Source organism: Lynx canadensis, chromosome D4 (genome assembly GCF_007474595.2).
Source record: "Lynx canadensis isolate LIC74 chromosome D4, mLynCan4.pri.v2, whole genome shotgun sequence".
Lineage (NCBI taxonomy): Eukaryota > Metazoa > Chordata > Mammalia > Carnivora > Felidae > Lynx > Lynx canadensis.
The window spans coordinates 48926196-48939800 of NC_044315.2; the positions used below are offsets into that span (position 1 = coordinate 48926196).

Here is a 13605-nt window from a genome sequence, read left to right on the forward strand (position 1 = left end):
TCACCTTACAAAAAATGAAACCCAAAGGTCCTTGGGGTACTATAGGCCCAAAATTATGAATAAAAAAGGAAAAACTGTGAAAGGCATTTTTGAGGCAAAAACTAAACTTAATACCATTTAGATATAGGAGAAGATGTTCAGAATGCTTCCCTCCCCCTTACCCCCCCCCCCCCCCGCTTTAGCCATCAGGTAAATGCTGCAGAAGTTATAGAATACAAGACATAAGACACATGAATTTAATTTTATATTATCAATTTGAGGATCTTCAAATGGGATATTCAGCTTTTTCTCTAATAAAAAGAATCTGTTAAGTCTGGGAACTGAGACTTTCTGGGAACTTTCTGAACTAGGATGATTTTCTTTTTCTTGTTTAATACATAGAAGTCAAAATGCATATCGATACTAGCTTTTTGTCCATTTTATGTTCCTTTGTGTCTGGCTTCTTCTCCTCAACATCGTGTCTGTGAGAAACCTGTACTTTGGTGTGTCACTGTAATGTTCATTCTTGTACAGAATTTCATTTTGACTTCTATTTTTAAAATGCCCTAACTCAAACTGCCTTAAACAATAAGGAAATATATTTTCTCACATAACTGAAGGTCCAGATGGAGGATAGGCTCCAGGCATGATAACTGGAGCTGCAGCAACGTTATCAAGAAAGAAGTTCTCTTCTGTCTCTCTGTAGTGCCATTCTCAGGATCACATGATAGCTTCCAAAGGAAACGGGACTTTATGCTTTCTTTCTGCATCAAGCAAGACAGGGGGACAACCCCTCTCCTGACCAAGGAATAGAAATCCTTCCTTTCAGTCTCCTTGGGCCATGTTTGTAAAAAGATATATTTAGGCAAAATTTTCAGAGGTACTCTGCCCTTCCAAAATAATCTACCCATAAAGCCCCAAGAGTCCCATATGTAAAATTTACAAAAATGTAAACGAACATGTAACCTCATTGCTACTTATGCTGTTCTGTAACACAAAGAGTGAACATCAAAATCTTTTCCTGGAGTAAGTAGAACCGTGGTCATGGTAAAGACTGTAAAATTTGGAATGTACTGGACAATCGTCTCATGCTTCAGAGAGAAAGCCAGAAGCATTCCTAGTAAAACCAACTTATTTGAGTAAGTCCTGGGATACAATGTACAGTGCAGTAACTAGAGTTAACAATACTATTATATTTGAAAATTCCTAAGAGAGTACATCCTAAAAGTTCTCATCACAAGGAAAAAAAACTATAACTCTCTGTGGTTGTAAATCCTACATTATCATTTTGTAATAGATACATACATCAAATAATTACATTTATCCTAAAACTAATATGTCAATTACATATCAATTAAATTTTTTTTTAATTTTTTTTTCAACGTTTTTTTATTTTTATTTTTGGGACAGAGAGAGACAGAGCATGAACGGGCGAGGGGCAGAGAGAGAGGGAGACACAGAATCGGAAACGGGCTCCAGGCTCTGAGCCATCAGCCCAGAGCCTGACGCGGGGCTCGAACTCACGGACTGAGAGATCGTGACCTGGCTGAAGTCGGACGCTCAACCGACTGCGCCACCCAGGCGCCCCTCAATTAAATTTTTTTAATGAATTTTTGTTTTCAACCTTGGAAAAGTTATACATAGTCTTTGTTCATTATTTTCCTCATTCATAAATAGGAGAGAATAATATTACCTAGAATTGGGGGTGCCTGGGTGGCTCAGTCAGTTAAGTATTCGACTACTGGTTTCAGCTCAGGTCATGATCCCACAGGTTCAAGCCCCACATCGGGGGGTTCTCTCTCTCTCCCTCACTCTCTGCCCTTCCCCTGCTTACGCACTCTCTCTCAAAATAAAAGTTAAAAAAAAAACTCTAAAAAAAATATTAGCTAGAATTGTGACGTACATATTCTAAGTTATGGAGTGTGATGTGTACATAGTTTGTGCAAGTTGTTAAATTGTTGGCAAAGTCTGAAGGATGCTAGGCTGAAGCTCTCCAAGGTCTTTCAGCTCTACAAGTTGTAGGATGCTAGTATATAAGAAACAAATATATTTCCCCCTCAACTTATAAACTTAGATTGACATATGAAATGTTTATCAAGTACATGTTCTTAAAACTTTATTTTTATGACATATACGCTATTTAGGGATGGTTCATTTTATAAGGATTTCCTATATAAGATTTAATAGCTATATTTCCTTGCTTATTTCAAACAGTATGTTATGTTTTGCACTCATAAGGATGGTACAGAGAGGTATGAAAAGGTCCAATTTTTTTCAATCAGTAAAGCAATCCCATAGTATTACTATTTTAAATTATTTAGTTTCAAAAATGCTACACCAGCACATGAAAGTTCTTAAAAAAAAAAAAAAAAAAACTTAAGTAGATGTCAGCCTCTATTTAGGTGGTTGTCTACGAAAATCTGTTCCCTGAATCTTCTATAAAAATGAGATTATAGCTGGGCAAAAGATTCTCCAGTGTGAATGTATTTCTCAGCTCCCTTTGAAGTTAACTTGGTTATATGACGATGTTTTACCAATAGAATGTGTCAAGGGGGTTTTATGTTATTTTTAGATCTGGGCAGAGCTCTTCCAAGTTCTCTTTCTCTTTCCCATATGCTGAACATGCATCTGGAAGTAACCTATATCTACCATGCTAATGAATCAGTGACCTAGGGTAAGGTAAAGGAACATGAGAACAGGTTCTGAATGACCATGTGGAGCAATGCTTCCTGACAGACTGATTCAGAAATATTACATAATAGAGAAAAAGAAATCCTCCATTGTTTTTAATAGTCAATGGATTGCTGGATTTCTAGGTCCTTAGCAACAGTCTTCGCCATAACTAAAGGCAGATCCACTGGCTGTAAAAGACAATAGTTTCTATGTTTAAAATTTCAAAATTAAAAATAAGGTGAGGAGACCTGGAAAATGAAAGCCCAAAAAGAACTTTTATCAGTCCCAGGATGAAACAGGAGACAGATTGTTGTTCAAGTTCTTCCTTCAAAGAGCTGTTTTTACAGTAGAATGCTTATCATTCAAACAAGAAGCTAGCACCAACAAACTTTCTGTTATCTTCTCAAATTTTCTCTAAAGCGTGACAGATGTCTGAGAGTTTGGGTATGCAAAAGGACTTTCTTACTAATAAGTTATGATGAAATAAGCAAAGATTATACAGACAAGTAGATTCTGAACATGAATTTTATAATAGGCAAATCTGCTAAATACTATAGACAATGTAGTTTAATTCTGATCATTGAGAGATGATAGCCTTAGTTTAAGCTTAAAATGTGAAATGGGAGCATGATTAATTCTTACACAGTGAGACATGTTTCTTACCTAAGTGTCTTCCTGGGTCCATTAACTCCAGTGCATAAATATATTCATATACTGTCTATATCAGATCAGATATATATCAAAAAAGCAAGTACATAGTAGAAAAATCAGACTTTGTAATTGATTAATTGCTAAACAGAAAGATTAATAAATTGTGTCATTCATTCACGAACATTTTGTGACAAATTCTCAGTGAAAATCTGTTCCCTTTAGCAAAATAGCGAACAGTAGTTTGGCACTGGAATCAAAATCATGCTGGGGCGCCTGGGTGGCGCAGTCAGTTAAGCGTCCGACTTCAGCCAGGTCACGATCTCGCGGTCCATGAGTTCGAGCCCCGCGTCGGGCTCTGGGCTGACGGCTCAGAGCCTGGAGCCTGTTTCCGATGCTGTGTCTCCCTCTCTCTCTGCCCCTCCCCCGTTCATGCTCTGTCTCTCTCTGTCCCAAAAATAAATAAACGTTGAAAAAAAAATTTAAAAAAAAAAAATCATGCTAATATTTAGTACATACTGATAATTCCATTTATTAAAAATTTGGTATTAGTTTCATCATGGCAATACTCATGAACTGGCAAACGTATGTCTAAGACTAAGTAAGAAAAAACATGTTTTCCAGTATTATTCAGTTATAAATATTATAAATGTGTTCAAGAAGCTTAGCAAGGACAGATTGTTCCATGAAGTACTCATTCCATATTACTTTGACTTCAATCCTAATTTTTTATAGAGAAAACGATAAAGTATAGTTTTGTGAATAGCAGCCATAAAAAATGGTGTTAAAAAATGTCTATCTTGTGGCACCGGGGTGGTTCAGTTGGTGAAGCGTCGGACTCTTGATTTTGCCTCAGGTTAGGATCTCACAGTTAGTGGGATCGAGCCCCACATCTAGCTCTGTGCTGACAGCATGGATCCTGCTTGGGATCCTCTCTGTCCCTCTCTGTCCCTCCCCTGCTCGTATACTCTAAGTAAATAAATAAACTTAAAAAATTATTTAAAAAAAACGCCTATCCTTCTTACTAAATTTGTTTGCTAATGTGACATATTTTTGTTGCTCATTTCTATAAATTATAAGCCCTCTTCATTGCACAGCAAATTATGAAAATAAAACGTCAAGGTATGATAATCTGAAGTTTTAGTTTATTTTAGATTGAAATAGATCCTAGATCAAACTTTTCTAAAATCAACTTTACCCATTTCTTGAGTAGGCACATATTTTGATATTACAAAACATCTTTCATACTGTTACATGATGCTTTATTAGTTATCAGCAGAGAATTTCAACAAAGCTGAAATATGTATTAGCCTTAACCCATCTTCTGGGGCATTTTGGTTTCAGAATGTTTTCAGGAATTATGCTCAAAGTTGTCCTCACTTTTGTGTACATGTGCCTCATTATTTTACACATTTTTTTTTTCACCACACTTACATCGTACATGATTTTAAGACAAAAGGTGCTTAAAAACTATGTAAGTAAGCTAAACATTTTGCTTGGTTGTTGAATATTCCTAATTTTGCTACAAGTGGAAAATAGTTTTGATGCATTATTCCCTTAGTATATAGGGCTTTATCTCCTCTATTTATTTACAAGGAGTGAAAACTGTCAACTCAGTGAAAGAATATATTTCTCTGCTAATATAAAATCATATAGGAGCAAAATACAGAAGGCAAAGTGTCAGTACAATACGCATTTACAACTTTCACATTTTAGATTATAATTCTCATTGATAGACCACTTATTTTGAAGCAGGCATTTTACATATAACATCTCAATAAATGTTTTATATTGAGGTAGATGTTATGTTCGTTTTAATGATGAGAAAACTAAGGCTTAGAGAGATTAACTAATCTAAACCCAAAGTCACAGTTAAGTAGCAATAGGGATAATAGGCTTTTTTCCTATTCTTCAATACCTCCTGACTCCTAAAACTATTTCCTTTCTTTCACTATTAGAAAATAAAGTAAAAGTGACAAGAGATACTTTTCATGTACCTACCTATTCTCAGCAAGATTCTTCTCATATTTTTTGGCTCTACAGGAAGATTTTAATATTCACAACTAAATATCAACTACCTTTAACCAAACTGCACAAAAAGTCTTCAAAACCCAGGAATAGAAAAATCAAAAAACTACTTTTCTTGGTACCTTTTTTGGCAACATATGTAATATATTTGAAACTTTTAGGATATCTCACAAATAAAACAACTCTATCTTATGACTTAATCTCTAGCTCTAACAAAAACTTCCCATTTTTTTTTCTTCAACTGATGTTTTCCATCACTTAAACACTGTATTATACCTATGATTTTTCTGTGGTACAATGGTACCCTCTTCACTACTTAGTCAGCAAGTGCCTACCCAATAAAATGCAAAAAAGTGAAATTAGAACTTTCGTTGTTAAAATCAGCCTTTTTTTCTTTTTTTTTTTTTTTTTTTGCTAATGAAACCACAATTGAGACTAAATCGCTTTGGAGCCTTCTGATACACAAATAACTTACAACTTCTTAAAATTATTAAATGAAGAAGGCAAAGTCGCTGTTCACCGACTATGCTCTAATGCGTAAAATGTAATAAAAATTAGATTATCTAATCTTTATTTGAAACGATCACTTACATAAAGCGAAAACGATAGCTTACAACAAATAACTAGTCAGTAAAACGTAAAATTTATACAGATCATGTATGTTTCTTAAACATGTGTAAAAATCTAACACTTCAAATAATAGTTGTGGGATGTTTCTCGGTAATTTTAATGCACCAGACTTATTTACCAATTTAAAGGATCACTTATAGGCATATACTTTAAAAATTCCCTGGGGGTAAACATATAGGTACATAATAGATGTTTGAGGACTAGAGCAGGGCAGACATAGAGTTCCTAAGTAATAAATATCACTTTTTAAATAAAAAGGTGGTACTTTATAGGATATCCAAGTAATACCGACTTATGAAAGCAAGTGTTGGCCACATAAATGATAATGGCTGGAGGTTTTAGGGGACCTAAATATGAACAACAAATTCAACCAACTCTAAACGCATTATTCATTCCTCAAAGAACCAAAAAAAAAAAAAAAAAAAAAAAAAAAAAAAGGAACAAGAAAGAGAAAAACCCAAAACAGAAGAGGTCCTCACAGCCCTTGAAAAGTTCAGGCATTGGGAAGTGTTGACTGGCACCCGTTTCTTGTTGTAAAACCCGCCCCTCCGTTTCTAGGCCTCAACCCATGGAAACCACCAGGCGCAGGAAGCAGGTGCTCTGCAGGGTTGGGGAGGCTCCAGGGGGCCACGCACCCTCTCAACCTTGGCGGATGGACGCCAAGTCCAACTGGGCAGCGTGGGGCGGCAGGCGGCAGGCAGCGGTCCAGTCCCGCGGCGCAGGGCCCCGGGCGTTGCTAGGCTGGTGAGCCGCGGGCGAAGAAGGAGGGGCCGCGCGAGGCTCCGCCTCTCGCCGGCCGCGGCCTCGGGCTACAGCCAGGGCTCTGGGGGATCCGGGTCCGGGACTCGCAGGCCCGACTCCAGTGCGCACAAAGGCGGCTCGTCCTTGTCGCCACGCGGGCGCGGCCCCCGCTGCTCAAGGTGCAGCTGCAGCAGGGCCCGACGGTACATGGCCTCCAGCTTCTCGAGCCGGGCTCTCAGGGCCCTGGGGCTGCCAGGCTCGTCCTCGAGGCCGCCGCCTCTCGCCCTCCGGTTCGTGCCGGCCTCCTCGGGGCCCGGGGTGGCCCCGGCCGCCTCCGCGGCCGCCCCGTCGCCGCCCTCGCCGGGAAGCCGCAAGGCCTGACGGAAGAGGCTGCGGTTCTCGCGCTTCAGCCGCCTGTTTTCAAGCCGCAGCCGGGCGTTCTCCTCGCGCAGTCGCGCGTTCTGCCGGTCCCGCTCGTCCCGCGCGCGGATGGCCTCCAGGTGGCTCGCCGCCAGGTCTGCGAACCGCTCCTCCAGCTGCTGTCGGGCGCCGCCCGCACGGCCTCGCCAGCCCACGCCGCCTCCGATGCCGCTACCCCCACGAGCCCGGCCCGGGCGGCCCTGCCCGCGGCTGTCCCCGCCGCCGTCCCCGCCGCCGCAGCTCCCGCGCCTGGTGGCGCCACCACGCATGCGCCACATCGGTCCTGTCCCAGCCGCGCCGCCTGCGCCGGGGGCCGAGGGGCCGGCGCTGCGGCGCGGGCGAGTTCGGGGCCCGGCGGGGCGGCCGGGGCCACAGCGGAGTTGGAGAGGAGGTGGCGGGCGGCGGCTGCTGGCTTGGGGCCAGAGGGGGCCGGGAATTTGCCCGGCCTGAGGCGTGTCTTGTCTCCTGCGGTGGAGCTGCCCCCTGGGCCTGCGATCCGCGGCCAGCTCACACACAATGCCCCCGGGGAGCGCTTTGCTGCTCAGCCCTCTGGCAGAGCGGGGGGGGGGAAAAGCGTGTAGCCTCAGCTGGGTTCTGCTGGGCGCTTCCGTGCAGGCCTGGGCACTGCAGGAACCAGCCGGCCTCGCCCTGCAATCCAACGCAACCACCAGTGGTTACCTTCCTCTTGCACGACAGTCTCAAAGCAAATAATAATAATGAAATGGTGAGTCTGAAACAGACATGGGCAAGTTGAAAAGATGTAACTACATTTAGAACACAGCGTTTTAACCCTCCTCTAAGGTCAATAAGCATTCAACGGAATTGAGTGAGCACCTGTCATGAGGACCTCAAGTGGGAACAGGCATCTCTCAAAACAATATAGGCTAGTCCCAATTTGTAAACAGCCAGTACTCCACACTGCAAATTGTTTGCAACTCTATAGAAACTAGGTTATAATTAGTTTTGTTCAGGCCGGGCCACAAAACCTAGGAAACCCCAAATGTGCTATTCTTTCAAGAAACTGAATACGAAGTAAGTTCCAAAATACTTGGTGACAGGTGGATACAACTTACTGAATTACATTCCTTAGTTTTAAGGGACTCAAGTTGTAAAATAAGTGAATCATTGCAAAGTAAATTCCGGAAAAGACGCTGATGCCAGAATCTCATGGCAGAAAGAGGTGGTAGCAAGAATATTTTCAACAAGATCTCAGGTAAGTCTTAGATGCACTGAAGTCTTCAAACCATTGGAACATGTAGATTAACAGAAAGAGCATACATGACACATTTACAGAGCTGGGGTTTTCACTGAACCGCACAAATAAATAAGTAACAGGGGAAAATAGTTAATCAAGTTTTTGTAATTGACCATTGTAATGAACCATACCCGGTTTCCTAAAGAACCCTGATCCTTGTTGTGTTAGAAGGGCTCCATGACCGCCTCCCTACCCCTGACTCAACCCCAAAGTACTATCTTTAGCTTTGTAAAATTAATGAAGTAAACGTAAAATATTATGAAAATTAGGTAAAACTGATTAAGCAGAAGATCTAGTAAAATTGTCAACCTGTTCAATATATTTAAACGATGACTAATCTGATTATACATGTATCGTCCTGACAGAATCCATTAATACTAGTCCTCTAAGTCAGACATGTGGTATATATAACTGTATTTATCTTACTAAAAGAAAAGAAGGAAGAGAGGAAAGGACAGAACAGAACAAAAAAGGAAAAAAAAATATATAGGGGATGATCCAACCAAAAGCTATCAATAACAGTCATGGAAGTTACTGGTACATAGCAATGAACATTACATTATTTTTAAATATAGCAGCACAAACTTAATAAAATGCTTCTACCTGTTATTTTTTGTTAGTCTGCATGTGAAAATATTTTTGCAAGAATAATATACGGCGTATATGAAAATAAAATGGAAAAAATCTTAGAGAAAAAAATTATGGAAATAAAATTTAGAAAAAATTCAGGGTTTTAGTAGTTCCTAAGAGAATACAGAAAAATATGTAAGCTCTTAATTAGACAAAAAAAGTATGAGAGACACCTGTGCTATAAGAATGGGCGTTTCTAACCAGTAAAATTACTTGCTTACCAAATCAGAAAAAAGTGTCAAAGGATATAGATTGCTCTTTCCTCACTTTATATGCACTGTCCTTTAAGCTACTTTTACTCAAAAAAACCAGGTAAGATTTCTCCTTTAATAAATTTGATAGTTTTATAAATTAAAAAATAATGGGGTGCCGGAGTGGCTAGGTCAGTTAAACGTCTGACTTGGGCTTGGGTCATGATATCATGGCTCATGAGTTTGACCCCTGTGCTGACAGCTGAGAGCCTGGAGCCTGCTTCCGATTCTGTCTCCCTCTCTCTGCCCACCCTCTGTTCACACTTTGTCTCTTTCTCTCTCAAAAATTATAAGATAAACATTAAAAAAAATTCTTTTAATAAAAAAATAAAAATAGGGGCACCTAGTGGCTCAGTTGGTTAAGCGTCCAACTTCGGCTCAGGTCATAATCCAGTGGTTCTGAGTTCAAGCCCTGCTTTGGGCTCTGTGCTGACCGATCAGAGCCTGGAGTCTGCTTCAGGTTCTGTGTCTCCCTCTCTCTCTCTCTGCCCTTCCCTGCTCATACTCTATCTGCCTCTCAAAAATAAATAAACATTAAAAAATTTTTTAAATAAAAAAATAAATAAAATATATTCACCATGGCACTTCCAGCAGGGCTGGAAGGGCCCAAATATGGACGCTGACCAGAATTAAAACAATGACTGCTTTCCATTCAGAAAAAAAAAAAAAAAAATTAATAAAATGTAAACTCCAATAGACCATTTGCATGTTGTGTTTACAAATTCTAAGGCTGAAGATTATTCCTTTAAAGTTATGAAATTTAGAGTAAAAGAGCAGAAAAATGCAAATAAGTCACTTAGAGTTCTTGATTCTGCTACTTCCCTGAAACTACTACTTTTTCTTTTTACTTCTTTTTCATATTAAGAGGATTTTGTATTTAGCTTTTTTGTTTCCTCTTCTAGTTTCACTGCCTACTCTATAATTACTGAACTTGAATTTAATTTTAAAAAGTATTGTCCCTCCTGTCTTAGGTAAGGAAAAAGATCAACAGATCCTCGAGGTTATGATCAGTGTGCTTAACACAAGGCTTTAAATCAATATTTTTGTAAATACTGTGGTTGAGAAAAGCTAGGTCAGCAAGTCAGAGTGGCACTGCTTTTTGCCTTACAAATCATGTGTCTATTTTAGGATTTCTCAAAACCAGCTCTGATTGACAGCTGTTAAGTTTACTGCCCCCTTTCTCCCTTCCTTCAAAAAATTTCTTCTTTCCATACATGGTAACTGTTCTATATTTCTAGGTGTGTGCTTGAGAAAGAGGCCCCGTGATATGTACAGTTTATTTCTTGCATCCCTAGTTGATTTCTAAGATGTTTTAGCGTCAAGCTGTACTCATTTGTCACTCGTTTCTCAATTTCAAATCACATTTCTCATAAATTGAGTCATACCTTAAGGTGCTTTATGGCACATTCGCGTAGGGACAAGTAGTGTTATATCCAGTATCTCCCTGCTTCCACTCTGCTTAAAACATTTGATAATACCACTCCAAATGAATTTTGGTTAACAACTTCATCAAGTTCAATTACATAACAATGTTGAACTCCTTAGTCTGGCAGTTATGGCTAATCTGGATGCCCTGGGTGTTTCTGTACTTACCTTCTATCACTCCTCTGCTGCTCTATTCACTCTCCTACCCAGAGTCATTTTTGCCCTGGAGTTTGGTTGTAATGTACCTTCTGTGGACCGAATTGTGTTCTCCCCAAAATTCATATGGTGAAGCACTAACTACTAATGTGACAGTGTCTGAAATGCACATTTAGGAGGTAATTAGGTTTAAATTTATTTTTTTAATGTTTATTTATTTTTGATAGAGAGAGAGAGGGAGCAGGGTAGGGACAGAGAGAGAGGGAGACACAGAATCTGAAGCAGGGTCTAGGCTCGAGCTGTCAGCACAGAGCCCGACACAGGGCTTGAACTCATGAATTGTGAGATCATGACCTAAGACGGAGTTGGATTTAACCAACTGAGCCACCCAGGTGCCCTTAGGAGGTAATTAGGTTTAGAGGAAGTTATGAAGGTGAGCCTCTCCTGATGGGATGAGTGCCCATAGAAGAAAAGACATCAGAAAACTTGTACGTGCTCGCTCTGTCTCTCTCTGTCTCTCTCTCTCTCTCTCTCTCTCTCTCTCTCTCTCTCTCTCTGCCATATAAGCACACAGCCAAATCTATCAAGGCAGACTTTATACTCTACCATTTATACATTATATGGGTTAATACTCCTACTGTTTTACTGGTCTTAGATCCCCTGAATTCAAAGTATTTCCCCATCTTTTAATTTTTTTTAAGGTTTATTCATTTTTTAGAGACAGAGAGCATGAGTGGGGTGGGGGGCAGGGAGAGAGGCAGACACAGAATCCAAAGCAGGTTCCAGGCTATGAGTTGTCAGTCCAGAACCTGATGTGGGGGCTCGAACTCACAGACACGGAGATCATGACCTGAACCGAAGATGGACGCCTAACCTAACAGACTGAGCCACCCAGGCGCCCCTCCGCTCTTTTAGACATTGATAAAGTAATGCCTGTTCCAGCGATTTAATGCAGAGGTCCTTCCTTGTGTTAACATTTCTTGTGCCAGTGGATCTGCAAATAGGATGTAAGTTCCTAAATATGTGTATCTATCTATCTATAGAGAGAGACAGATACATAGAGCAAGAGGAAGAGAAAGAGAGTGTGTGTAAGCAAGTGAGTGATACAAATATTTCTGGAACAACTAGGATGTTGAAAGGATTTATGCCTTATTTTGTCATGTAATCTTAAAGGAAGATTTTACCAAGTAAACTGCTAACCACTTAATAGGAAAGGTAACCTATACATCTAGCAGACTGAGCTAACAGAAACTCACCAAGAAAGGTTTGTAGCATGCTGGAATTACTCAGACTGAAATAAGTAGGTTGGTACTGCCTCGTTAATGACTTGTCTTCATATATAGTGGGTCTTTGTATGTACGTTTTTAAATATGTAATAAATGAGAGGTATGGGGTTTGGAGTAAGACACACATGCCTGGATTTGATCAATATGACAACGCTCCCACCCCAGATATTGGCCTCAGACAGTCTCCTGACACCATAGCTTCCTCATTTACACAAGGGGAATAAAATAGTATCTAGCTCATGGAGTTCTTGTGAGGATCTCTGAACATCTTAAAATAGAGTGAGCCAGCAAGGAGTACTCATAACTGTTGATATTATTATTTTGTAGTTGCTTTATTTTATGAGCTAGCCATTTATAGAATGAATTCTTCTGGATAGCCAGGGCTATTTAAAAACCCTCATCTGAGTTATTTGCCTAAGGAGCCACCCTAAATATAATATGCAGTCCCTTTGCAGATATGATTCTTCTCTCTTGATAGTTCTCATTAAGTGTTTGGGTTTAAAAATCCATATTTTGTAAGCCCCAGTGTGCTGAAGAGTTTGGTTAATAACATTTTGAGCTTGGCGTTTGCTAATATTCTCTCTAAAGCCTGAGCTGAACATAGTTTATTTTCTAGGAGCAGATTTATTAGGGCAATGAAGAACATATATTGATGCTTGGTAGCATGAATATCCCTTTATTGGAATAATTACTACAGAGTTAGGAATTGGGGATATCGATTGCATTTATTTAGTCTTTTGATATGGACAAAAATATTAAAAGCCATCAAACACTAGCATTGCCCTTTGACAACATCATTTAATTCTAGCTACAGGGAAAATTGTGACATAAACAAAAGCTGCATGACTTATCTGTCTTAATTAGGATACTTTCTGCAGTGGGGAAAATACCCTCCTTCCCTCAAATATTATAAAAGCACAAGCCAGATTAATAAAAGAGAGCGAAAGCATTATAGATTAGCAGAAAGTGATGTAGCTGAGGGCAAAAGCTATCTACATGGGATACTTGGCCAAACCAATAGTCCAAAACAGACTTAATAAGATGGAGAATGGCTGGGAAATGTCTTTGTTGGTTCTAAATTAGTGTTGTTCTATGCTATTTGTTTGTAGCTTATCACTATTCCTTAAAGAGTGAGGGCCTGTGCTGTCCACGAGCCACAGGTAGCTATTCAAGTTTAAGTGAATTAAATAAAATTTAAAAACCATTCCCCAGTTATACTAGTTATATTTCAGTTTTTCAGTGGTCACATGTAGCTTAGTGGCTAGCATGATGGATGGAGCAGATATAGAACATTCTCACTGTCACAGAAAGTTCTACTGGAACAATTAGAATATCCTACCTCTTATTCTCATTAGTGGTCTCAACCTTCAGAAAGCCGTGCATAAAATGGTAATGTAAAAGACAATGCAAGACACCTCTCTGCATATTTACTGCATTTTCTGGGTGTTCCATTTCATGCCAATGAAACGAGTTTTCTCATCAA

The 13605-nt window shown here is 39.8% G+C and overlaps 1 protein-coding gene across 1 annotated transcript; it reads right to left on the minus strand.

Annotated features, from left to right (window-relative positions):
* Window positions 1-4425: 4425 nt before the first annotated feature.
* On the minus strand, window positions 4426-7397 carry TUSC1 (tumor suppressor candidate 1). The gene has a single exon (XM_036064333.1). The coding sequence runs from the start codon at window positions 7395-7397 to the stop codon at window positions 6768-6770; it is 630 nt and encodes a 209-aa protein (XP_035920226.1). The 3' UTR covers window positions 4426-6767.
* Between the last annotated feature and the right edge of the window lie 6208 nt (window positions 7398-13605).